The sequence below is a fragment of the Arvicola amphibius genome, chromosome 10, assembly GCF_903992535.2.
Source record: "Arvicola amphibius chromosome 10, mArvAmp1.2, whole genome shotgun sequence".
Lineage (NCBI taxonomy): Eukaryota > Metazoa > Chordata > Mammalia > Rodentia > Cricetidae > Arvicola > Arvicola amphibius.
In genome coordinates, this window is record NC_052056.1 from 36007757 (window position 1) to 36033808 (window position 26052).

The 26052-nt window shown below is 41.3% G+C and overlaps 1 protein-coding gene across 2 annotated transcripts; it reads right to left on the bottom strand.

The window, feature by feature from the left end:
• Window positions 1-17: 17 nt before the first annotated feature.
• On the bottom strand, window positions 18-24160 carry Riox2 (ribosomal oxygenase 2). 2 transcript variants are annotated; one of them, XM_038344797.1, is made up of 10 exons: window positions 24071-24160; window positions 16257-16719; window positions 14048-14167; window positions 12907-13035; window positions 9800-9903; window positions 4978-5080; window positions 4030-4201; window positions 2176-2264; window positions 599-688; window positions 18-242 (listed from the first exon to the last, which is right to left on the bottom strand). In XM_038344797.1, the coding sequence occupies exons 2-10, from the start codon at window positions 16689-16691 to the stop codon at window positions 84-86; spliced, it is 1401 nt and encodes a 466-aa protein (XP_038200725.1). In that variant the 5' UTR covers window positions 16692-16719; window positions 24071-24160; the 3' UTR covers window positions 18-83. The 2 variants fall into 2 exon arrangements, with proteins under 2 accessions (XP_038200725.1, XP_038200726.1); XM_038344798.1 differs by lacking the exon at window positions 24071-24160 and adding an exon at window positions 23719-23848.
• Window positions 24161-26052: the final 1892 nt, after the last annotated feature.

The following is a 26052-nucleotide window of genomic DNA, read 5'->3' on the forward strand; positions in this document are numbered from 1 at the left end:
GAGCACCAGGAGTCACCTAGAATTAAATTCCGCCTTTACTGAAAATGTGTGCATAGGAAATAGCAGTTCTCTGTATACAGGCACTAGAATACTTGTATTAAACACTCCGTCCAGAGAGAGATTGCCAGGTTGCTCTTTTCTTCATCTGTGTGAAGTTTCAGGTCCTTGATAGGCACTGCTGAACCACTCCAGATTTGCTTCAGAGCATCCATATGTGATAAAGGAAAGCGAAGTCCATAAAGCTTTAGAGGGATAGATTGTTTAGTACCAAAGGAAAAGAAAATTCTAGATTTTTGTATAAGCTTATATAATTCTCTCATGAAATTTGTTTTGGAAAAAATCTGTTACTTCAGTAATTATCTAATTCACAAAAGTAACAATGTACTTCAACAGTAAAGTTGTTGCAGAATGCTTGGCATTCATCACACTTTTCCTTTAAAACTGTGTGGTTTTAAAGCTGCTGCCTAATCATCCCTGTGCAAGTGTCCTATCAGTCAAGTAAAATGGTGGTCCACACTGCACCTATAAATTGCACATGACCTTCAATCACAAGTAATTATCCCAAACAGGAAAAGACATGTTTTTAGCTGAAACACACCTGCGTTTCCTCATGTTTTCCCATCATGTGCGCCTGTCTCAGATTCTTCAGAGAATGATAGATGTAAGCCATCATTTGTGGAGCTTCATCCTTTAAAGAAAACGTTATCAACAAGAAAAAACTTGAGGGCTTCAGTACTAGGAGGGTTTAAAAATAATTCACCAACAAGGAAAATCTTTTGTGGGGAGCTAGGGGAATCCTCATTGTGTAGCTCTGGCTGGCTTAGAAGTAGCTATGTAGCCTTAAATTCAGAGACCTGCCCGAAATGGAGGCATACAGCATCATGCCTAGTCCCAAGGAAAATCTTAAAGCCTTGGGTCTTGGTCCTCCAGCAAAATTTACTCAATTCTGTTCAGAATTACAAAGTTCACAATAAATCACAAAGTTACAAATACAACAGTTGATACTTGAAGCCACTGTTTCAGAGAAGCCAGCATGTTTAATAACTTGATTTATGGATTTATGTGTCAATTTATCAGTTTCTTCCTTGAATCGTCTGCACTTTGTTCTATCAAAATTTGATGTTTCTAGAACAAACTAGTAAGTTATGAAGTGGCCAACTGTTGACATATGAGCTATGTTATTTACTAAAACTTGCATTTAAATTTCAATAGTGTCAAAATGATCTCTACTCCCTTCCGTCCCCATCCTAAATGGGGCATCCTATTTTATTCCACAACCTTCATCATTCCTTGTCATTGCTTAGCTAATAAAAGGCCTGGGCCAACATACAATGTCTCACACTTAACAGTTATCAGAATCATTAGGCTTTTTTGAAAACAAGGTATGAGTATATACTTCAGTGGTTTTATTTATGTCATCCTTCTCCAGGCTTTGTCCTGACGGCTGCAACCTGGCTTTTTGCAACCCCCTCAATGTTAGGAATTAACAGGTAAAGTCCTAAGTATAGAATATTTCTCATAGACTTGGTATTCTTTGGGGGCTTAGTGGAAAGAATCCATTTCAAACCAGGTGAAACTCGAGAATTTTTCTTAAAAAAAATTTTTTTATGTCTGAGTGCTGTGCTTGTATGTATGTCTGCATACCATCTACATGCCTAGAACTTATGGAGAATAGAAGACATTGAATGCCCTGGAACTGGAGTTAGACAGTTGTAAGCTGCCATGTGGATATTGAGAATAGAACCTGGGTTCTCTTTGAGTATCAACTGCTCTAACTACTGATCCATCACTCTAGCCATAGAAATTTACAATTTTAGAAAGCATTCCTATTAGCCAGTTTAGAGAACCACTGACTAAGAAGGCCAAATTATAGGGTATAGATTTTGTTCTCTATGATCTACACTATAGAATTTATGCCAGATCTCTGCAGTATAGAGAATGAGAGGAACTGACACAGGGAAATTCAAACCAAGTTCTTCATGCAAGAGCAGTGTAGCCTGCAGTAAATTAGAAAGCAGAGAAAGAAGAGGATCTGGGGATGAGGTTAAGCCCTAAACTCCCTATAGAAAGGACAGTTTAGAAGAGAACTATGAGACAGTCATTACCCGACTGGAGTAACTTGAGATTCATGGCAGTAGTATAAACAGAGGACATCTCTTCCTTCTGGATACTCACAGAGTGATCCTCATCTGGCCCTACTGTGAGGACAACGTGGTCTCTAAACTGCAGTCTTATTGTGCTGTCCAGCGTTGGGAACTTTTCAGCTAGAACAGAAAACCATCCATCAAAAAGGAACCAAGAGGTTCAAACTTGCTTGCAACACATCTTTTAGCTCACATTCTCCCAAGTACTCACTCCGACGTGTATGGTGATAATTAAAAGTGCAGCTTGCACCCCCACGGATCTCAATCTTAAAAGTGACGCAGACATATCATTATGTAAATAACAGCACAAGTTAATAGTGAATTAGAGGGCCAGGTGTGGGGCTCTGTGAGAGGGTGCTTATCTAGCATGAACCTTTGTATTTGTGCCCTGTATCAATTCCCAACCCCACACAAAAAGTACATTAAATAGGTATAAATAAGCCCACCAAAGCACAGCAGATGGAAAGAACTGTGTTGTTTTCTGTGCAAATGCTCACCTCTCTACACTGGAAGGAATGAGCTGTATGACAATGGCACATGATCTAGTCCAGTAAGTCAAGTACTGTGTCCTTTAAGACTATCCAGTCTTTCTAAAGCAAATTAAAAGAACCATAAAAAACAAGCTGGCCTTATAGGGTCATTTGGTCTGGAAAGCATTAAAGAATCATAACTTTATTGAATATAGTAGCTAAACTTGGGAAACCATTAAATAAGCATTCTGGACCATAAGTAGAGATTTACTTAGCAAGTTACGTTCTCCTAAAGATTAATTACTGGTAAAATATGCCATTGTTAATAGATACAATCAAAACTAAATGCTAAGCTTCCTTCAAATACTGTATTATAAAGATGTATATAGAATCATTGTAAATAGGGCCTTATGTACTTTAGTGGTTGTCACCTCCTGATAGGTAAGACTTTTCTAAGGAAAAAGATTCTTGCTGGCCTGAGACAAAGGGTTGGCTCCAGTCAGCACTAGGTCTCAGCATTCTCTTGAACACTGCTTAACAGAATATCATTGTCAGCCAAAATCACGGTGACTGACTGGTCAAAATGTAAAAGTATCACCACACATAACTACATCTGAACTCAAGCAAAAATAAAAACACTGCTCAAGTGTTAGTGACCCAACCCTCCTCTACCCTGCTTCCTGAGTGAAGGTGTGGCTTATCTGAGGTAACTTACGCCTCAACCATTGTTTCCACACACTGGGTAATACCTAAGGAGCGACCCACTTACTTCCAGACAGCACCAATTCATACCAATGCTTTGCTTCCATGAGTGCTCTCGAAACTGAAATGCCCTAGGTTAACCCCACACATTGTAAATTCTTTCAAATGCCTTTTTCGGAGATACTCCATAGTTCTCAATGTGTGCAGCTTTCTCATTGCAACATATCAAATTAAACAACTTTGAATTTAGGAACATATTCTTGATAGCTTTTGCTAAAGGACACTGACACCACCTATCTGGTAGTGCATTGTATCAGCTGAAGACTAGACCTATCACATTAGCCACCTACAACTTGGGAGATCCATGCTATCTTTGACCATTCTTTTATTTACCTGGGGGTGACAGCATTTTAACAGGCTTGCCTTAATTCTAATAAAATGTCAATAATCAAGTTCTCCAACAGTACTCAAGAGGAATAAATCACTACTCAGAAATACATTCCTCAATCAAAATTAGTTACTTCCTAAAATACTGTAGGCAAATTGTTATAATGGGAGCAGCATTGTCTGTCAAATCATATACACTAAAAAGAGATTGCTGTCCACATGAAGCCTAAAATGTTTCATATGTTCCATCAAGATAGAAACCCACCCAGTAAGGCATCAAGATGTCCCAATACCCCCAGCACCCAGAAGGAAACATCAAGTTCTACCTGGTTCCAACAAATCTGTTCCATTTTCCAAGAAGTAAGGAGGAAGTCTGCACATGACAAAATCCTTCTTCATGTCTGATGACAGCAGTCCTTTCCTGTCCTCTAGCTGGTCTGCAAGAGTCCTGAGAAAGCCACTCACCTTTCTCTTTGCAGCAGTTGGAGTTTCCACTTGCTGAAAGTAAAGATGTGAAGCCTGACTTGATGCTGGTGGAGGTAGTTGCCTGGGTCAGTTTTCACTGTAGTAGGCTAAGCCTCAATCACAACACTATAGCCTAACATTCACTGATATAAAGCATGCCAACCCATGGTGGGGAGGGATAGCCTGGACCTTAAGAAAGTGAAGCCTATTACTTCCTTGCTCATCTTACATTGTCTATCACTTGTTAAAATGTAAATAAAAACAATTAGAACAATTTTCAGATTTTTGCTTAGAAAGGGGGCTCCTTGGAAATACAGTCCAGGCTCTGTCTTTGGAAAGCAAGTCACTGATGACCTTAGGTAATAAAGCAACCTCTGTTCTACTCAGCCTCAATCAACTTACTGTCTAAAAGCTAGCCAAAGTGTACTCCTATTCCAAATGCAGAAACAAACACCAAGGCCCAGATCTGCATGTGCCTATTCTCAAACTAGAAACCCGGTATGTGCTCTGTACAGATCTGGGGCCATGTTTACTTCTTCAACTATTTATTCAGCCAGTATTCTCAGTCTTACTACTGCTGTGAAAAATAAAAACAACAAAAAACCACCAAAACAACAATCACAGATGGTCACAGATAAATGGCCCCACATGAAGCCACACTCCATTTGCTGAATAAATCCTGCAGCTCAAAACAGAAGGCTAGCTCATTTCATCTTGGAAGAATGTCCTTGGGTCCTTAGGAGGCAGGGCTTTGGCTGATCTGGTTCCCCTGGCTTGCCACCTCCATTTCTATCTGCTTCTGTTCTTACCATAAGCATCTTCTGGGGTATTCCAGTCCTTAATGCCACATCTTCCTTTGCAATGTCAAATACAAGCGCAGAAATGGAATCCAAAAGGAAATCTCCCCATGAACTAGAACATGAAACAAGAAAATGAAAATAACCAAAGTAGGTAATGAGCAAACAATATATGTAAATACCCATTACTAGCAAGGCTGCCAAACGGGATCCCCCTTGCTCATTTCCAAGGACTCAGAAAACCAAACAGATACTACTACAAAAACGAAACTTCAAAGGATCAAACTAAACACACGCCTTTATGGGGACAGCTTTATAGAAAATTCTGACAGCCAATAAAAGTCCTAGGTAACAGACAAATCTCTACTTGTGTTGCAAGGAGGGCCCACTTATTCATCCCAGCCACCTGGCTAGCTTAGCCCCAAAATAACCACATAGAAACTGTATTAATTAATACACTGCTTGGCCAATTAGCTCTAGTTTCTTATTGGTTAACTCCTACATTTTTATTTAACCCATTTCTATCAATCTGGATATCACCACAAGGTCGTGGTCTACCAGAAGAGTTTCAGCACATCTACCCTCTGGCTGCAGATCCATGGCGTCCCTCTGACTCTGCCCAAATATTGCTTATAATTGTTTGTTTACATTTAAAGGGGGATATGATATAGATATGAATAATCTGCATTGGTATGAATCTTGGTTTATTGATACAAATTAAAGGTCAATTTTGTTATATGTATTTCTGCTCTTGATCAAGGAAGGTATTGAGATTGTGTAGTTCATTTAAAAATGTATAATTTAAAAATATAGATTAATAGATAATCATCTTTAATAGTCAGGATTGTAATCATGTTAGATTTTCTAGATGCATAGAGATATATTTCAGTTAGTTGGGTATTCAAATCAAACCTTCAGAATATGGCATTTAAATGTTTTAAAATTTTAGGACTTTTCATAACAACGAGACACATCTGCTCCTGGCAACACCTATCTACTTCAAGAGAAAGATAGGCATTAAAGAGGCTCCTTATGGATCTGGTTAGCCATTTGAGCAAAAAAACTGCTCTTGCCTGGACTGCTTCACTGGACATACAGGACCCGCAAAAAAATGACTGCTAAACTTGCCTAAAGGTGAGATGATCCTTCGGGGTTCCTGTTTCATAAGAGTCTGCAAGACATTCTGCTGGATACAGAAAAAAAAATGTCTGAACTGTCTTTAAAATTTCCTACTTCATAAAAAAGTCTGCTGGATACTATGGGCCTGCAGGCTGAAGATGGATGCTCCAACAGTACAGAAGAACTTTGGGTAACTGTCCAGGCAGCAAGATGTCTTTGTCAATTGTAGAGTTTTGGAAGTTGCTTACAATGCACTTCTAGTTTACATAGGTAATATTATATCCTTCTGAAGTCTTCAAATTTCATAACTTTGTAACTATAAATTTAAAAAATTATAGTTATAGTTTTCCTTAGTTATGATAAAAGATAAAGTAGATATAAATATTGTAACTACAATTCTTGCTTGATAACTGTTTTGTTATATGTAATTTTACTATGTTGAAGTCTTCCTTTTTGTTTAAACAGAAAATAGGAAATGGTGTGGGGGGGTCCTTCTGTCTTTGTGTTGCTTTCATTGGTTAATAAAGAAACTGCTTTGGGCCTGTTGATAGGGCAGAATTTAGGTAGGCAGGGAAGACAGAACTGAATGCTAGGAGAAAGAAGGGCAGAGTCAGAAATACGCCATGGATCATCAGAAACAAACACTGGGAATTCCACTGGGTAAGCCACTGCCACGTGGCGATACACAGATTGATAAAAATGGGTTAAATTAAGATGTAAGAATTAGCCAATAAAAAACTAGAGCTAATGGGCCAAGAAGTGATTTAATTAATACAGTTTCTGTGTGGTTATTTTGGGGCTAAGCTAGCTGGGCAGGCGGGACAAACAAGCAGCCCCCCTTGCAACATACTTCAACAGTGATATGCCACATTTTACTTAATAAGGGGGAAGCTGATCCTCAGTAAAATATCCACCACCAACAGTTTAAAACAAAATTGATTTCTAATAATGGCTTTACTTGAGGAGAGGGCAAGCCAGTGGCCAAAAATAATACCTAGAGATAAATATCAGTGTTCAATTAACTTTGCCTCCTCTGAGGTAGTTAGAATTGTCTCATTTCTGCCTCTGTGGCAGTTAGAACTGGCTCTTTCCCAACCATGTACCAATTTAAGTAAGAAAAACACTCTGTGGGGTTACTTTCTTTAAACACTTATTAGCTTGTTTAAATTTTTCCAGTGTCACCAGCAGATTTCAAATTGAGGGCTATATACAAAATGAAAATCATACAGCTTCTGCTTCCGAGGAAAACTGGTACTCTCTTGCTTCCCATCCTACAAGAGTGGCAAAGGAAGGCACAAAAGCCTTGAGACATTTTCCCCAAAGCCTCCACTATGGGATGGTCATACTAATTGTATGACTTAATGCCTCAGTCTCCATAACCCTTGCTGAATGTGGAGAACAGAGAAGATCTGTGAACAAGGAAAACACATGCTCCCTTTGCAGGGTTTTGGGTGGAAAGCACATGCCAACATCTCATATAGGAATTTGATGGCAGACAGTGTTCTTCTCAGAGTAAGAATATTGATCTTGGGAGTTTCTAAAAATTAGGAATAACAACACCTCCGGGATTTGCTTTGTATTACTTAATTCAGTCTGCAGAAGTCCACACAGCAGGCCCCTGCCATTTCAATGATGCCTCTTTGAAAGGTGTTAAGAGAAAGCTGTCCGTTTCCTTACTACAGTAGGAGCCCAGGTTCAGAGCACAGAACACCTCTTTTGCATTCTAACTCTTTTTCTTTTTTTTTTTGGTTTTTCGAGACAGGGTTTCCCTGTAGTTTCTAGAGCCTGTCCTGGAACTAGCTCTTGTAGACCAGGCTGGCCTCGAGAATTCTAACTCCTTTATTTCCTATCCAAATCAGGTCTAGACTCGGTACATCAGTCACAGCGCCCACTCAAAGCCCAGACCAGCAATCTGTAACCTGGAAAACTCTTCCCTAGCCCCAGATGATTGGTTTAAGGTAACAAAAGATGGGCGAAATTGATGATAACATTATATACACAAGGTGCAAAGGAAAAGGAAGAGAGTGAACAACAACAAGGCTGGCAAGATGGATCAGTGAGTAATGGCACTTGCCAGGATTGTCGGATTGTGACCCTGGAACCTACAGTGGGAGGAGAGCACAGCTAGCTAGCTCTTGCACGCTCCCCCTCCCCCAAGTTCTTGCTCTCACACACTAAAGAAGGCTTGGAGTAGTTAAAAGAACTTCTTGAGGACTTAGCTTTGGTTCCCAGCACAAACATATGGTGGCTCACGGTTATCTGTAACTCTAATTCCAAGGCATCTAACACCCTTCTGTGGCCTAAAAGGGCACTAGGCATATATGCAGTACATATGTACAAACACACATTCAGCCAAACATCAATATACAGAAAACAAAATAATCTTTAAAAACAAGGAAAAGAAAATTAAAAAAAAAATATGATAATGACAAGAGCAATGAAAGGAAAGCAGGAGTAAGAAGGCCAGAATTCTACCACAAAGCCACCAATGCTCTGACCAAGCAAAATTAGCAAGTGAGGGATTAACTGTATAACTGTAATGATGGGCACCAGAAGATAGACATTTATAGGGCCATCTATGTGATTGCCAAGCTCACACTCTTTGGCCTAGAACTTTCAGGGTTCCTATGACTCCCTCCCTCCATTGTCCCTACTCTTCTTTTTCCATGTGTGTGAAAATGCGAGAATATTTGTCAGTGTGTGTGCACGCATGCTGAGGCCGGAGAAGGAGATCAGGTGTCCTGTTCTACCACTCTGCCATATTCCTTTGAGAGAGGGTCTCTTAGCAGAACCTGGAGCCATGCTGGTAGCCAAGTGCCAGTGATCCCCTCATCCCTGCTGTCCATAGCACTAGGGTTATAGGTATATGCACACCATCCCAAACTCCATTACTTTTACACGGATGCTGATATCCAAACTGAGGTCCTCATGCTTGCATATTAAGTACTCTTATCCACTGGGCCATCTTTCTATCACCCCTCCTCATTTTGACTGGCCTCTGAGATTTTCTCTTCTTTACCTAGTCAGGTATTTTCAAAAACGAAAACCTGATACCAAAATTTAGGCCTTCCAATTGTGTGCAAGTGGCACTAACCTCAGGACAGCCGGGATGCAGCTACTTCCCCTAGTAAATCTCCTGAACATTGGGCGAGTTTCAGGGAACAGTTCATGAGGAAGCACAGTTATACTTACTAACTTGATTTACAAGTTACTGCTCTTCAGTAGGAGCAACCTGATGTTCTTTGATCCTGGAATGCCTTCTCCTACCTCCCATGACCTTCTGACCCATGCCTACTTAGTCATCTATTGAGACTCACTCAGATGAATGTCAAGTCTTCCCATGAGTGATGGCCAAGTTAAGCTAAACATATTCTTCTAAGCTCCAGGGGTCCCTTATAACCTTCTGTGATCTACCCATGGCTACAGGTTTTCTGTTTTTCTTTCCCTTGCCTCCCTATGGTACCCTCTATCCTCTTATTTTGACACTTTCCAGTATCTCTTACATAGAATGAGACATATGAGGTTTACAGTAGGATATCTAGCAGGCCAATCACATAAGAAAACACATTAAAGAAATATGGATGTCAACAGAAGAGGCAGCACAGAACAAAAGGGAAGTGGACAACTGCCTCAGGTCTATCCTGAATGTGGCTGTGGTGAGCGATAACTCAGAACTGTCCTAAGATACTAGGTTAGTAGTAAGCAAAGGCCTTACTTGTTCTGGTAGGTGCTAATGGTCACATGAGTAGAGTGGGTCAGGCCTGACGGAGTTTCAGCCTGATGAATGGTCCCTCTGGGAAAGTACAACAAATCACCAGGCTTTGGGGGGAAAAAAATCAGAGTTAAATACACATTAGTCTTTTTTGCTTTAAGATGCTAAACATGTTTTAAGTTCTATATTCTAGAAACCATTTTTCCGGGAACAGTCTCTGTGCTTGTTTCTTATGGTAACTATGAGCCCATCACTGTGTTTATTTTCAAGGAGACACCAGCTGTATAGGATTGAGATGCAAAAGAGGTAACACCCTGTTTCTGGAGCGGCTACTCCTCTTTCAGTCATAGAACCAGTGCAACTTGCTTATCTGCCCCTCACCTCAGTTTCTCTATCACTAAAATGGGACAACAGCCTCATAGCCTACTGCATTATTCAGAGGATTAAGGAAATGCTGTTTCCAAGCACTGGGGTAGCAACGGGGGTATGGTTTTATTACAGTCACTGCCCATCTTCATCTCTTAAGAACTTTCCTTAGATCTTCCTAACAGTATCTTTACCATACCTACCATGAACTTCTCAGAGCCTACCCCAGAAAGAATGAAGTATAGAACATAGATCAATATATAGACAGATAGATGATCTAGATTTAAGAAACTATCCTATCTCTATCTAAACCTAAAATCTGGATGAAATTAAAAATAAGTAGCTTTCATGGAGAGGTAAGCTATTTCTAATCTATCCTTTTCTCTCTTCTAAACCAATGACAGAAATACTCTGTTCTTCTGCCCTGAGATACTTTTGCCTCAATCTCATTCAGAATACATTTGTCTAGTAACTAAGAAGAAAAGGAATCTTGAGCTGCTCAACTCCTCTTTCAAAGTAAAGAAAGCAGTCAAGATCTGTTGAAAACTCAAGAGCCGAGGAAACAGTGCTCAAACACGTCAGCTTAAAGGGAATTTAAAAGATTTTCTTCAAAACAAGAGAAAATACACGTCTGTATGTGTGCATAAAGTAGCATATGTGTATACATGAAGTATAACATGTGTGCATGTATGTACGAAATGTACATATATGTATGTGTATTCCTTGTGTGTGCTATGTATATATTATGAAGTATGAACATATGTGTGTGTATGTATCTCTGTGTAAGAGCTTGCTTGGCTGCTGGTTTACTCTAAATGATGTCAAAATGGCAGTACTTCAAGTAAATATTTTTTTTAATTATACCCACTATTTATTAATTCTATATTACCCTGAGGCCTTCACAAATATAATTCATTCATTCCACAAGAATCTGAATGCTGCCCTCATTCCTTTTGGGAAAGAGAAAGATGCAGATTCTCCCCAGAAGGAATGAAGTTCTCCTAGCACCAGTGAGGCCATCTTAAGACTTCTGACTTTAGGGACTAATATAAATTAAATCTATGTTGATACAACAATCACTATAATAAAGAGACTTACAGACATACAGACATCTCACCCAAGGAATTTTATTGTAAAGGAAGTCCCAAAATGTTACACTTCAATCCACACAGCCTGAAAGGTATTATGATCTCCTGATTTAGATAAATAATTTTTTGCTAAAGGGAGCTGCAGTTAATTGACATCAGCTTAATTCATATCTATCTATGCCACACCCTTAGAGTAGAAGGGCTTCTGCATCCTGAGACCCACACATAGACCCACTACACAGGCTAACTACAATAGTGGGAAGGTGGATAATGGCTTTGGCATTCTCACTGCAGCTCCCCTACTTCTGCCTCAGAGTGTGGTGGTTTGGAAAAGAATGGTCTTCACAGGTTCATGGTTAAACACGTGGTTCCCAGTTGGTGGCTGCTTGGGAAAGATTAAGAGGTGTGGTCCTGTTGGAGGTGTGCCACTGGAGGCAGGCTTGAAGCTTTAAAGTCTCCCTGCCTGTTTGCAGTATGAGATGTGAGCCCTCAGCTGTTCCTGTCATCATTATTTCACTCCTCCATTATGGACTCTAACCCTCTGAAATCCTAAGTCCAATTAAGTGATTTGTTTAAGTTACCTTGGTCATTGTGTTTTATGCCGCATTACAAAAGAAACTAATACAGAGTCCATCCGAAGAGGCTTACTGTGCAATCTGTGGTTAACAGGCCCCACAACAGAGTAGAATGTGAGCAGGACAATGCATTTTGAATGGGTATGACTGTGCTCTAGTAAGCTATCTAGCATGCCAGCATTTTGGTCAAAGTGCACATAAAAACATCATTTATTCATATTTCCTATAATATAAGCACCCAATCAAAATGAAGATACTGTTTCCTCCTAGCTTTTAGCAGGCAAATCTTAAAATCAGGAAAGAGATATATGTACAGATAAGAATTAGGCACTAGTTATATCCAAGATACAAGAAATATGGGAACATTATCTACACAAAAAGTAAGAATCTCTGCAGTGGTCTAAGTCAATCATTCTATATTGGTACTAATGAAAACATTTCCTAATAAAGGGCAGGAAATGAAGTGTATTTATGAAGTATTTCTGTATCTTTACATCCTTTTCTCAGGACCCTCTCCCGCCTGAGCCTGGCCATGTTCCCATCCAAACTAACTGAGCAAGATACCAAGGAAGCAATACATGGCCAAGCTACTTGGATCCCTGGAGAAGGAACTCATGAGCACTTTCCTAGCTACTACTCGCCTAGCAACCCTATGCTGGGGAGGGGAAGAGCTACACTATCAGGAAGAAAACAGGTGGTACTGGAATTTCTGCCATGAAAGGAAGGGCACCTTGGCTGTGCTCTGGTTACATGCTAACACTGACTTCAATGTGGAGAAACAAGCCAAGGTCAAATCTTCCCCATTTATTTTAGAGAAGTTGGTGATTCGATTCATTCAACTTATTTCTGCTGAGTTCAATTATATATGGAGACAGGATAGTTCTGGAAGATGAACAGAAGATTAGTTTTCTTAGACCTTACAGAAGCCCCCTGTTCTGGTGGGTGACAGTGAGAGCTACCCATCCCTGGAATCCTCAGGATACATTCCCACAGGGATATTTTCACTACTTGGAAACTGCCTGAACTTGTCATAGTAAAAGAAACAACCAGCTCAGGAGATGTGCATATGCCCCACCCATACCTTCAATATGAAGTCGTGCGTTGGTGTGCCAATCCGGGCCTCAGGCTCCACACTGTACTCACGTGCCAGGGGCACAGTTGGGGAATAGAGACGCCAGTGTTTCTCTCCCTCCAGCTGCAGGATAAAAACCTACAGAAAGCCATACATCCGAGAGTATGAGAAAGCTTCCTGACAACCTGTTAGCAAGGAGCTTCTAGAACCTTCAAACATCAGCAATGCCCACCCCTTACACAAACCAAGGAACCGTGGGGCTGCACTCATTCTTCTCACCTTGCCAGACACCCCTGAGCTCTTTATATTCGACTAGCTTTTGACTCTTCTATCAGCTAGGCAGCGGAAAGTCATAACCTCTGATAGAAAAATCTGATATAAGAGAACAACCCAAAGCTTAAAAATTACAAAGAGCCTTGGAAGATATGAAAACACTAATTTTTTATTCTTCATTTGGCTAAAACTATCTTAATATTCTCCTAAGAATATTTAAAAAAAACAAACTCTTAGACAATATGTTTATAGCAAATAGCTCTCAGAGGAATAAAGGGTTTTTTTGTTAATATCTGTGTTCACACCTTGTATAAGTACAGAAATAATACTACAAAATAACCAAGTCAATGAGTTAACTTTTTTGGAAGTCACATAAGAATGAAATCAACACTTGTCAACGTGCCTGGGCTTAAGTAGAACCAGGACCTTCATTCAAACTGCACCAAGATTTTTACAAGTGGAAAAAATACACATATTGTTGGCAGTCACTGAAAACAGACAAAGTAAAAGCAAATGTAAGGACTGTGATCTCACCTTCTTTACTTTGTAATTTTTTGTAAGTCATTTTTTCTTTGTTTCTATAGAGAATTTACAAAAAAATCCTGTTTCTAAAGACTGTGGTTTTTAGTCTTTGTATCAGCAAAGCTGCAGCCAGGCCCCTGCCTTGAGGATGAGCAGGAAACCAGTCTGGGGATACACTTTAGCTCAACATCCCAACTTGGAAATGAGGTCGGGATCTCCAAAGAGGTCAGAGAAGAACAGTCACAGACCTGGTCTACCAGCCCTTCAGAGTAATAACGTCAACCCTGACAACCGACCAAGCCTGGCTCTCAGCAGCTCCTGCTTTCCAGCCTGGGCACTATGATTCCTCTCTTACCTCGACATCATCATAATGAGGAGGGAGGCCCTGAGATCCTGCTGGAGTCATGTATACATTCGAGCCGACCAAGGAGCCAAAGTAACATTCCAGCTTTTCCTGGATCCTCCAAAACTCATTCTTTGACAAAGAAAAAAGAAAACGAGTGTGAACAGAAAACAAAAAAGCAAATGTTCTAGTTATGATGTTTTGAAGCCAGTCTGAGGCTCTAACAGGAAATAAGTAAAAGAATTTACATTTGGGAACTCCTGAAAAATAGTTAAAGCAAGGGGAGCAGAAATGACAATCTGGGAAGGGGTATTGACAGGAATGAGAACAAGACGAGCTAAACTTCCTCTTGAGTCACTCATCAGCTGTAAGGCAGACTGAGGAGCCATATAAGCCAGAATTGAGAGATCTGAATTACCTAATACAGGTAAGAAGTCAGCAAGTGGGCCTTGTAGAGAACAATATATCCTACTTCTAAGTTCTTAACCCCTGCTAATTTAATACCCTTTATAACAATTCTGTCTCACAGAGTAGGAAATCATTAACACCAGTTTACAAATAAGGAAAGCAAAGCAGAAAAGCACACAACCATTAACCTCAGCCAAAATACCAATCTGGGCAGCCTTGCTCCAGAATCTACACCTTCGAGACAATTTAGAAAAGGCAAGTCACTTATTCTAAACATAAAGTAAAGAGAGTAAGCTTCATACATATGAACAAAAGTGACTGACATATAGATGCTATATTATAAACATTTGGTTTGTTGCATACACCAGTAAACACAGCTGGAGTTCTATCACTTAACTGAAACGAATCTAGTGTTAACAGGTGGGGAAGAACAAGGTCAGCATGAAAAAAGCTTTTAGAGATGAAGACCACCAGATTTCCTTATTTACAAATCTGAGAGGTTCTCCTTAGCACATAAAAAAAATAATTTAATGGCCTCCAAATAGCTCTGAAGAGTTAACAGAGCTCCCAGAGAGCCTAATTTATTTTGGATAGAGGCAACAGGACCTGGCTCTCTAATTACTTGGTATCTGGCACCACTAAGAAGCCAGGCCTCGGCTCTTGCTCTCTAGTGTCCCAAAAGATCTTTTAGGAATGTATAGTAAATCTGTGGCTCCATAAACATCAGTTACCAGTAAGTGGCAGAAAAAAGCACTGGTAGATAATTGATGCATGTATCTCTTTTATTAACTGTTACCCAAAATGCTACCAGTTCTGCTGCTTTCCCACTTATCTTGGCTCTCTGATTTTTGTATCTTCAAACTGTGCCTATTATTAAAAGATGTAGAATCAAACCATGTTTGTCAAGGTTGCAGTTACAAGCTCAGTGACTATATTTACTAAAGGATGCTATCCTCACAATGACCACCCAGAAGCTCAATGTCACAAGTTCTGTTATTAATATATTAACATGCCTTTCTTGGCTACCCATCTGGTAAATCATCCTGTCACAGCCCTCAACTCTGAAGCCTCCACCTGGAAAGATGTAGGCAATAAAGGGAAATCAGCTCAGTTTTCACCTTGATGCTCCCATGTGCCTTAAAATACAGCAATAGGGCAGAACACAGAGATCCCTCTTACATTATCCAAAAATTAATCAGTGCATTAAACACATCCTAGAGGTGCAAGGTTACTTTAATAAAGCTATAAACTTTGGAGTCTGGTTTTTGCAGCTCTATGATACCTAAAATATCTATCTATCATTGCTGGAGATTCAAAATATTTAGTCAGAGACTGGGGAGATGGCTCAGTAAGTGAGAACATCTGTTTTACAAACAGAAGAACCTGAGTTCAGCTACTTAGTATCCACGGAAAAGCTGATGTAGCAAAGAACTTTTGTAATATTAATACTGGAGATAGGGAGCAGAGACAGTTGAGCCCCCAAGCTCAGTGACTATCCAACCTAAACAAATAGCTCCAGAATCAGTGGGAAACCCTGATCTCAATTATATAAGGTGGAAGCAATCTAGGAAGATACCCAACATTTTTCTGTCCTCCCTCCACACATGGATGTATAAATGAGCACATTCCATACACAATTTCATCAAAAAGTAGATGTCCTCCTAAGTTCAAATGTATTTAAAGACCAAACAGATGTTATGCGTTCTCAAAATGATTTTCATCTTCAAATCATACATTCAGTCTTAAGCTGATGTGTGGCCAAATGCTACCATTTTCATATGTATGAGAACTTTGCTATGGGGAGATCCATTACCTTAAATCTCTGTGGTTGATGAAACTGAATTGTTGCCCTCTTCTGATCAAAATCTTTTCTCAGCTGAAGGAAGTGTACTTTGCCATTCTTATTTAAAACCTTCTTCTTCCCATTGATGCACCGGCAGACATTCACATCTTTTCCATAATACAACCCTTGAAGGCAGAGCTTTTTCAGATCTGAGAATCTGAACAGAGACTGGTAATAGGTGGCCAGTGAAGGGTTATCCCTCTGGATGAGAAGGGGCTTTTGTTCCCAGAATTCCTTGAAAAAAATCTCTACCTTGATGGGTGAGATTAAACTTTCAAAAAGAGCAGTGGGGCTGTCGAAATTTAATATGGACAGCTTGTCAGACTCATCTACCTTCGCCTTCTTACAGGGAACAGGCCCATCTTCTTCTGGCCCATTCACTGTAGGCTGTGCTTTCTCTGACATTGTTCACAAATTGGGAGGGAATGCAAACCTGCCAAAAAAAAAAAGACATGGTTATGAATACACACACACACACACACACCATGTGACTGCAACCACTTTGCCTCTTTGAGAAGTCATTAGTCAGTACTACTTCCTTCAAGATGAGACTGCCATAAGCCAATGTCACTTCTTCCAAGATGATTCAGCCTTAAACACTACTCAATTTATACACTACACTCATTTAAGGAAAACACAATTTTCTATGTATACAAGCACTAAATCCTGGGAATCATTATTAATTAGGAGACTTAATTACCCCAAATTAAACCATTCAACTCTCTCAGCAGTTCTTACTCAAACGTTTAGCCTATGGCCACGGAAACAGTGAAACCAAAAATCTTGAGTTTGGCTGGAATCAGCACCATGTCCTGAATTTAATTAGATGCCCTCTCTATTACAAACATTTGATAGAGAATCAGGAACAGCTGTCTGCTGCCAGGTGCTGCTCAACGTAATACCATATTAAACCTTCCCAAGTAGAAGCCAATGTGCCCTTGGCAGTGATGTCACCTGGTGCCTGGAATGTGAATCTAAACACTGCAAACTCCATTTTCAAATGAGATTGTTTTTGAGAAATATCACTATCAGGGCACTTTCCCTTTGCCCATTAGAAAATTGAAATGTTTTAAAAATGAAGGTTAAAAACAGGTACATGACAGGTCTTCAAAATGATTAAATTTTTTAACTGAAACAAGACATCAATCACCACTACCATTAATCTCTAACAGCACTTCTCCAATTTAACGTCAACAAAGACATGAGGCATCAAATGGACCAGATACCCATGGTGACAGCACTGCTGGTCTGGGACATACATCTGGGTATCGAGAGGATCAACACTCCCAATGATCCCCAACAATTCGTATTACTTATATAAGTCCCTTTCATGTAGGTTTAAGAGCCATCAATTCAAACTATACAAATATTCATAGAATATAAAATTTGCAAATAACATTTGCAAAAGTATGTTTGATTTTGGAGTGCCTGCAACTATATAACAAGGCATGTAGTCTAAGCCTGAAATTGTGTATTTGAGGTAACCAACTAAAGGAGGAAGGACTGATTTTGGTTAAGTCTCAGGGGCTTTCGTCCATTGGATGGCTTTGTTGTCTGGAGCTTGTGGAGAGTCTCAGCATCACAGCCAAGAGGATGTGTTACTCATGGTAGTGGGGAAGCAAAATGGAAAGAGGCTAGGGTACCAATATCAAGGGCACCCTTCATGAACTAACTTCTTTCTACCAAGCCCTGAAGAGTCTACTCAGAAATGCCATGACAGAGGCTAGCAACCAAGCTTTGAGCACAAAGGCTGGGGGAAAGGGACCATTTTAAAACCAAATGCATTTATCCTTCATATACAGTTTAAATGCACAGCCTGGTGGTAATTCTATGCCTATTTCATGTACCTCCAACTTGAGGTCAGGAAATTGTTTTCACTTACAGCATCATGTTGGTGCTCAGAAGTTTGGGGCATATCAGATCTGGATTAGAAATGTTCACCCTGTACAGCTTTTCTTTTTGTCTTTCTGATCCTCAGAAGAGGTTCCATTTCTCTGATTCCTAAAAAACTGCCTATTCCCAAAGAAGGCTGAGAATCATAGTGCTTATAAAATACCAAGTGTTCCTCAAGGCTTGTAACTTAAAATGCTATCACTTCCTATTGTGTTGAGTTCCCAGGATGCAAGAAGCTGTCTCCCTCTCATCATCTCTGGAGCATTTAGCAACTCTGCGGAGTGAATGAGTAGTCTGGTCTTGGAAGTTCTAGAATGATCTGCAGCAACTAATTTTTAAAAGAGCTTTAAAAATGCAATTCATATGTAAAGCAGACAAACTAAAAAGTGGAAACTGAACAAGTCTGAAACTCAACAGTCTGATTTTTATTTTAGCATCTAAATTTTGTAACACCAAGAAGCTCAGGTCTTTCAAGAAGCAGAAGAGCATGGTGGCAAACTGTGACAAACTTATCCTACCAACACAGAGTGGGAGCCAAGGACAATTTGTAAACTTAATGTTAGGATATGAGTTCAATGAGATAAACTTTCAGAAAATACTTTCGATATCCATTTTAATTCAAACCAAATTGCTTCAATCTTAACCTAAACCCAAGTAATTGAAGCTTTGGAAAAAAAAAAAGAAAAGAAAAGAAAGAAAAGAAAAACCTGCCATAGCTGGAATTCTGAAGAGATATAGAAATATAAATATGAAGACAGACTCAGTAAAGAACTCTTGTGTAGACAGTGAAGGAAGAAGGCTATCACTCCTGTCTGAAAAGCCAGCTTGTGGCTGATACTGGGAGCTAGATATTTCTGGGGAGTTTTTTACTACCATTAGATAAAATATGCAACCAACACAGCTGATACCCTTTCTTCTGAAGGTTTGAGCTTTTGGTACATGCCAAGCAACCTGGCGGGCAACGGTTTCTACCTGCTGATACAACCAGGTCTGAAACAACTGAAAGCGACTTCATTAGGAGACCCTGGAATGTTGCACCTGGTCACTTCAGGAATTCATTCCATGAACCTTTCTCCTGTGCTAATTTTGGTTAGCATTTCACGTAGCAAATTGCTGAGCCTCTCACATTTAACTTTTAAAACTGTTAAGACTATTCTCTTACAGCACTAAAGGTGCTATCTTAGGGTACTGCTGTGAGGAAACACCATAACCCAAGTTACCTGGGGAGGAAAAGGTTTATTTGGCTCTCATCATTGAAGGAAGTGAGGGCAGGAACCTGAAGGCAGGGGCTAATTAAGAACAAAATTGGTGCCACGTGACCCCTGAACCAGGTTGCTTTTCCACTCTCGCCACCGGCTTCCGGCTCACTCGGTGAGTGTTCCCCCCCCCCCCCCCCCCCAACGGTTGCTTCCTTTGCCAGGGTCCTGTGGATTGGTCCCGGGGACCAATCCGCCCGCGCATTAGCACTGCACGCTTTCTGTGCGGTGCATTCGACTGAGGACCAGGTCCTCGGTTTATCTGTTTTTCCACCTCTTTACTTTTTTCTTCTCTCAACGGTTAACCGCCGCTCGGAGCGGCTCCCTCTGGCATCTCTGGGTTCTGGGTTGCCAGAATCCAGCTAGGTCATAGCACTCAGGTCACGGGACCCGGGTGTTCGCACGGCTCTGCATCCCGCCTATATTTCTTTCAGAAGACGCTCTGATATAGGCTTGGGTGCTTCCAAGGGGTTTTCACGATTTTGGCTCTGGATAGCAACCGGCTCTCCGGCTTTTAAACTTCCAGCCGCCTTTTTTAATTCCAGCTGTGGCGTGGTGCAGTTTTTTTTTTTTTTTCGGTTTCAGCCTTTTGTCCCTCCCCTGTGGCTTCTGCTATATCATGGCGGCTCAGCAACAGAGCAGATCATGCCTTTAGGTCCCTCTCATTAAACTTAAAGTCCTTATGGCTCAAAAATTGTAACTCCCCCCCCCCCCCGCAACACGTGGCTGCCGCCATCTTGGCTGAGAGCCAGGTCAGGTGACCAAGCTCTCCCAATTTCACACTGCCTCTTCACCAGGTCTTCACTAAAATTCTCATGTTAACTCTGCTACATGTGTTTTGTGCAAATGGTATGTCTCTGATAGGGCCCATCAGAGTCATCCACGTTGCTCAATTCCTGTTCACTCTATGTATAATAATTGTTCATTACATCTCATTTCAGATTACAAAATCCTAAATCTCATATTTTAAACTGGTATGTACTTTTAAGTCTCTTACAAAAATGCCTTAAGCTGTTCTCTACCATTTTCAGTTCTGGCATTAACCTTCCATTGCCAGCAGTTTCTTCTTTCTACCTTTTTACAGGTCTGGATCTTACCTGTTAAGAGCCAGTATACTACAGCTGTATTTAATCCAGCCCTCAACTGTTCAGAGATCTGGGGAATGTGATATTTAAATATTTAATTATTAAAAACTTTTCATAACAAAAAGAGACAGGTTGGCTCCTAGCAGCAGCTCTCTGCTCCCTCCAAAGACAGACGCGCACAGGACAATGTCCTTCTACAGTTCACAGTGACTGCCGAGCGCTGACCATTGAGCAAAACTGCCTTTCATCCAAAGACCTCTAGAAGTGGACAGGATCACTGGAATTGACAGCCTAGCTGCTCAGGTCAAGGTAGGCCTGTCTTCCTACAGATTTCTTAGCCCACAGAGTCTTCTGGAACCTGGCAGGACTGCGCTAAATAAAAAAGGTCAAGCACAAACTTCAGCGACCATGGAGGACCCAAAAAGAGTAGCTCTGGGTGCCAACCAAGTAAGTTCTCTGTCATTTTTTTAATAGGTAACTCAAGTAAAATCTTATCCTTCTCAAAGATCTCTGACAGTTTGACAGCTGAGAGGTTTTACCAGGTCACCTCACCAAACAAATTTATCTCTTAAAACTTCTGTTTTCACAAACCCAAGGAGTTCTTGTGAGTTCCAGGGAGTCGAATTAAGAAATCCATTGTAAACAGGTCAGATACCCACTCAATTCCCTGGTCCAAAATTTTTTTTCCTTAATTTAACTTTGTTCTTTGTTCTGCCAATACCTTAGAGACACCAGACATTTCCATGCCACAGACACCGGTCAGAAGCAAAGAGACCAGCTATGCCAGGATGTGACCGGCACCCAGCCTTCTCTCGTGTTCCCCCCCACACAAAGACGACGCCCACAATCAGCCGGAAGCAGTCTTGAGAATTCGCCGCCCCAATTCCTTCAAACTGTGATGTCTAATTTTTTTTGCTTTTTATTGTAAGAAATACCCGGGAATGTTATTCTTTTGGTCCCCGCCCCTTTCCACGCCCACTCCCAGCGACCTCAGGTCTCTTGGAGTCATCCTGAATCTTTTCTCTCTTCTCACTGTCCCCCTTTTGCGTGTGCACACGCGCCCCCCCTCTTTCTCTCTTTCTCTCTCTCTCCCTCTCCCCCTCGGCTCTCCTTTAATAAAGCTTTATGTCTATTTTCTGTGTCTGTGCCGTTAACCCGCAGCTGCACCGCCTGTTCACCTGCTGCCCTGGTCACACGTGTTCCGCGAGTCTCCGCGCAGCTACGCGCAGCTGCCCAGCTACTAAGTCTTTAAGAATAAAAGTCATGGCCATGGAGGGGTGCTGTTTACTAGCTTGCTCCCCGTGTCTTGTTCAGCCTTTCTTATGGAACCCAGGACAACTAGCCCAGGGAAGGCCATACCTACAATGGGCCGAGCTCTCCCCCATCAATCACTAATTAAGAAAATGCCTTACAACTGGATCTTAGGAGGCATATTCTCAGTTGAGGTTCTCCACTTTCAGATAACTCTAGCTTGTGTCAAGTTGACATAAGACTAGCCAGGATTGGTAACTTCCAAAGTAAACTTATACTTAAGGCACACATCTCTTACCCTCACAATTGCTCAGTTTGGTATTTGAAGATGAGAGAAGAATGCCTTAAGAATGCCTCTGAATGAACTAGCACAGTCACCAAAAGGTTAAAGTGCACAAAATACTTAATAAAACTACTTAAAGATTTTTCCCACCTACAGTCACCAATAAAAGTCAACCCCAAGATGAAGAACTTACCTTGCCTACTATTACACCATCTATTTTCCCCCCTTATTCACACTGAAATGATCTGAACCCCAGTCAATTAGAAACTAAGTCGTATGTTACTGTGTAAATATATACTTTACCGTACACAACTTTTTTTTTTTTACACGTTTTGGAGGGCAGAGCAGAGTAGGTACATATCTACCCCATTAAGCCTTCTCCAAACATCCCAACCATTTACAACCATTCCACAACCATTTCAAATGCAGTAAAAGGCTTAAGATGGAACAAATTTCCAAGAATACAGTAATTAAGAAGTGACTGCTTAGTCTAGAAAGGTGCAGTGCCTGCCTGTAAGCCCCGAAGACCACACAGATAGGAATATTTCTTTCTATAAAGCTAAGCGGAAAGGGGGAAGCAAGCTCTACAGAGGAATTATTTTCAGTGAGTTGATTTCAGGCAGGTAAAGGTAAAAAATTTCAAAAAGAGTCCCAGTTTATAAACTGGTAACAGAGATGCCACTAATAAACTCTACAAAAAATACTACAGTAGACAAATTCAGTCTTTACATTTTAGGGCGCCCTAATTTTTCTCATGGCAAAATTTAATGACAAGAAGTCACAAGAGCTTCTTAAGGGACAACTAATACAGCACTGCCAGAACCTAGTCAAGTATGACAGCAAACAGTCAAGTCAGAATTTAATCATAAGAGTATACCAAAACTTCAAAGGCCTTACCAAAACAAAACAAAAACAACCCACAAAACAATAGTTGGGAGACAGGAGGCTTGCACGAAAAGACTATTCTGGGGGAGTCACCACAGACACCAGTACCTAGCAGCTGGGGGACAGGATCCTTCTCCACCTGAGCAGTATTTTAACAGCAAAGCTTCTAACTCGCAAATTTCTAGATGGACATCAAACCTCTTGGATTACCACTTCTAATGCCGGAGGCAGAAATCTATAGTCACAGAAGTTCTTAATCAGTGCGAGGCCCAGCAATCTAAAGAACACTGGGTTGATCTCGGTTCCATTAAACACACCTGACAACTGCATCCTGCGGGCCTGACAGATGGCTGATCCCTGACCCCCCACATAGTGGAAGGAAAGACTCCCTCAAAGTGTCCTCCGGCCTTCACTGGCACACCATACCATGTGCGCATCCACACATACAGAAAATAAAGAAAATGCAGAATTTTAAATTATAAATCGCTGTAACAAGATCAGCTGGAAACCTGAAGTAACTCTTCCACACGCAGAAAGTTTCATTAATTCAGAGATGTCTCACTGACTGTTTGGGGGCTTTGTACAAACAGAATACAAATTGTGTCGTATTGATGTACTAGGGGGTAGGGGGAGCAATGAGGTCACAAATAATGCAGCCCCAAAGTTACAGGCATCATGGCTATAAAGTGAGCCGGTAAAGCACGTCTCCCGGCACCGGAAGCGCAGATACTGAACGGTGGGACGGGCACCCATACTTCCTGAAACCTGTTTCTAGTCACCTGTTGGACAACCAGGGGTCAGGCAGTCAAGTCTTCCGCAAGAAAAGGGAGAAGCGGCAACGCATGCTGCCCTCCAAGTCCGGACCCAGCGACCAGCCCTGCGCCCCGCCTCCGCCGGCAGCAGCTCCGCTCCGGGCCGCCGGGCCAGCACGTGGCGCACGCCCCTCCCCGCCGCCCGGTCTGCGCGCGCAGCCGGGCTCTAGCACGCCGGGGACGCGGACCCCGCCGCCAGACCCGCGGTCCACGCCGTCCGGTTTCCAGCCCGCCAGCCGAGCCTGGGCCCTCCAGAGCCGCACCGCTCAGTCCGACCCGAGACACCCAGGCACGGGCCCACCGGGACCACCTCACTCACCCCGCACGGCCTGTTGCGCGTAGCAGCGCACTGTCAGGACCACGGCATGGAAGGGCGGGACGGCGTGGGCACGTCCAAGGCGTGCTCCCGCTCTGGGCGCCGCCCCCGAGTATAGGCCCCGCCCCCTTGCCCTCGGGCCCCGTAGCACACACAGCCCCGCCCCTGCCTGAGCCTACTGGGCTTCTCTGCCTAGTGCACTACCTTCAGGTGTGAAAGGGAACTTCTATGAGCTTCTACCTCATGCCTGAAAGGTGGCATCTATGAACTTAAAAATCGGAGTATGTGAACTTCCTTTTTATGGTTGATACTTCCGAATCTGAACTTAGGGGGAAAATCTAGAAATTTGGACAGTTCCCTTTACTAACACATGCATAGAAACATGCTGTCCTCGCTTGGTCCAAAAAAAGATCCAAATTGTTTTTTATTACTGATGGTTTTAATATTTATACAATTATTACTACCCTAACAATTTTGGTACCAACCATTTTATTATTTAAATGTGTTATATTTCATTCCGATCTTTTAAAAAGATTTTTATTGACTTTTTTCATACAATGTTTTTTGATCGCATTCATTCCCCTCCCCCAACTCCTGCCAGATTCTCCCCACCTCCCTACTTACCCAATTCATGTTCTTTCTCAAGCATGGAATCTTTTTTTTTTTTTTTTTTTTTTTTTTTTTTTGCTAGCCAGCTATTCCTGAGTATGAGGCCTGCCCTAGAGCGTGGCAAATATACCCTTTGGAGAAAACTGATTTTTCCCTCTTTCAGTATGTATCAATTGCGAATAGCTTCTTAGTCAGGAGTGGACTTTGCACTTGTGCAGATCTTCTACAAGCTGTCAGTCTCCATGAGTTCATGTGAGCATCAACCCTGTAGTATATCCGAAAGATGCTGTTCCTTGGAATCATCCGCTTCTGGCTCTTAAAGCTTCTGCCTCCTCCTTTTCATGGTTCTTTGAACCTTGAGGGGAAGTTTTCATAAGAGGTGGTTTTTTGATTTTTTTTTTTCTGACTGCCCAGCTTTTTAACATAAGGAAACTGAGAAAGAGTGAGTTCAAGTAATTAGCTTTAAAGAATACAACTGTTGTCTAACAGAACTGGGACATGAATCAAAGGCCCACTGGTTGTCTTTTGTTGAAATGGGGAAGGTTTACCAAATTATTAATGATTGACTATCTTATAAGCAACAGAAACCCACTTGTTTCGAAGTCAGGGAGTTCAGATAGCAACACATTCTGCATTTCAGTGTGTCTGGAATGGGTTCCCCTACCCAAATTTGGTAAATGAGCCCTTTGGTGAGCATCCTCACAGGCTGGAAAGGCAAGACAGCTCTTTGGAATACACACACACACACACACACACACATATATAAATATATACAAACTGAAATATATATGTGTATATGCATATATGTGCATGAATACATATACACTTATATGTAGGTTGAGTGTGTGTGTGTGTGTGTGTGTGTGTGTGTGTATATATATATATATATATATATATATATATATATATATATAATGAGTCACCTCTATTTGTGGGAGCTCTGCTCTCAAGATCTGACCTCATCCCAAAGGCAGTGCTACTGGCAATGATGACTTGATTTCATCAACTACATCTGGAGTAGACACAGATATTCAGACCACAGAACTGCTTCTCCTTACTTTTTTTAGGCTTCAGTTTCTGTAGCTATGCCGGTGCTTCATTTTCTCCTATGTAAGAAAGCTGCTGTGAGACCCCAATGACACAGAATAAGCCCAAGAGTCTCAAAACTTCAAAGTGCTAGGCACCTGAGAAGAATTTGACAAATCCCAAATACCATCTCAAAAATATCTCCAGGGGGTGAATTAAATACAATTGGCTCTATGAGGAAACTCATCAAGCAAGACAAATTAATGTAGCCACAGCACCTTGTGATAATCTTTGTGTTTAATAATTTCAGAAAAGCCAAATTTGCTTAATAATGGCCCAGTCCAAGGTCT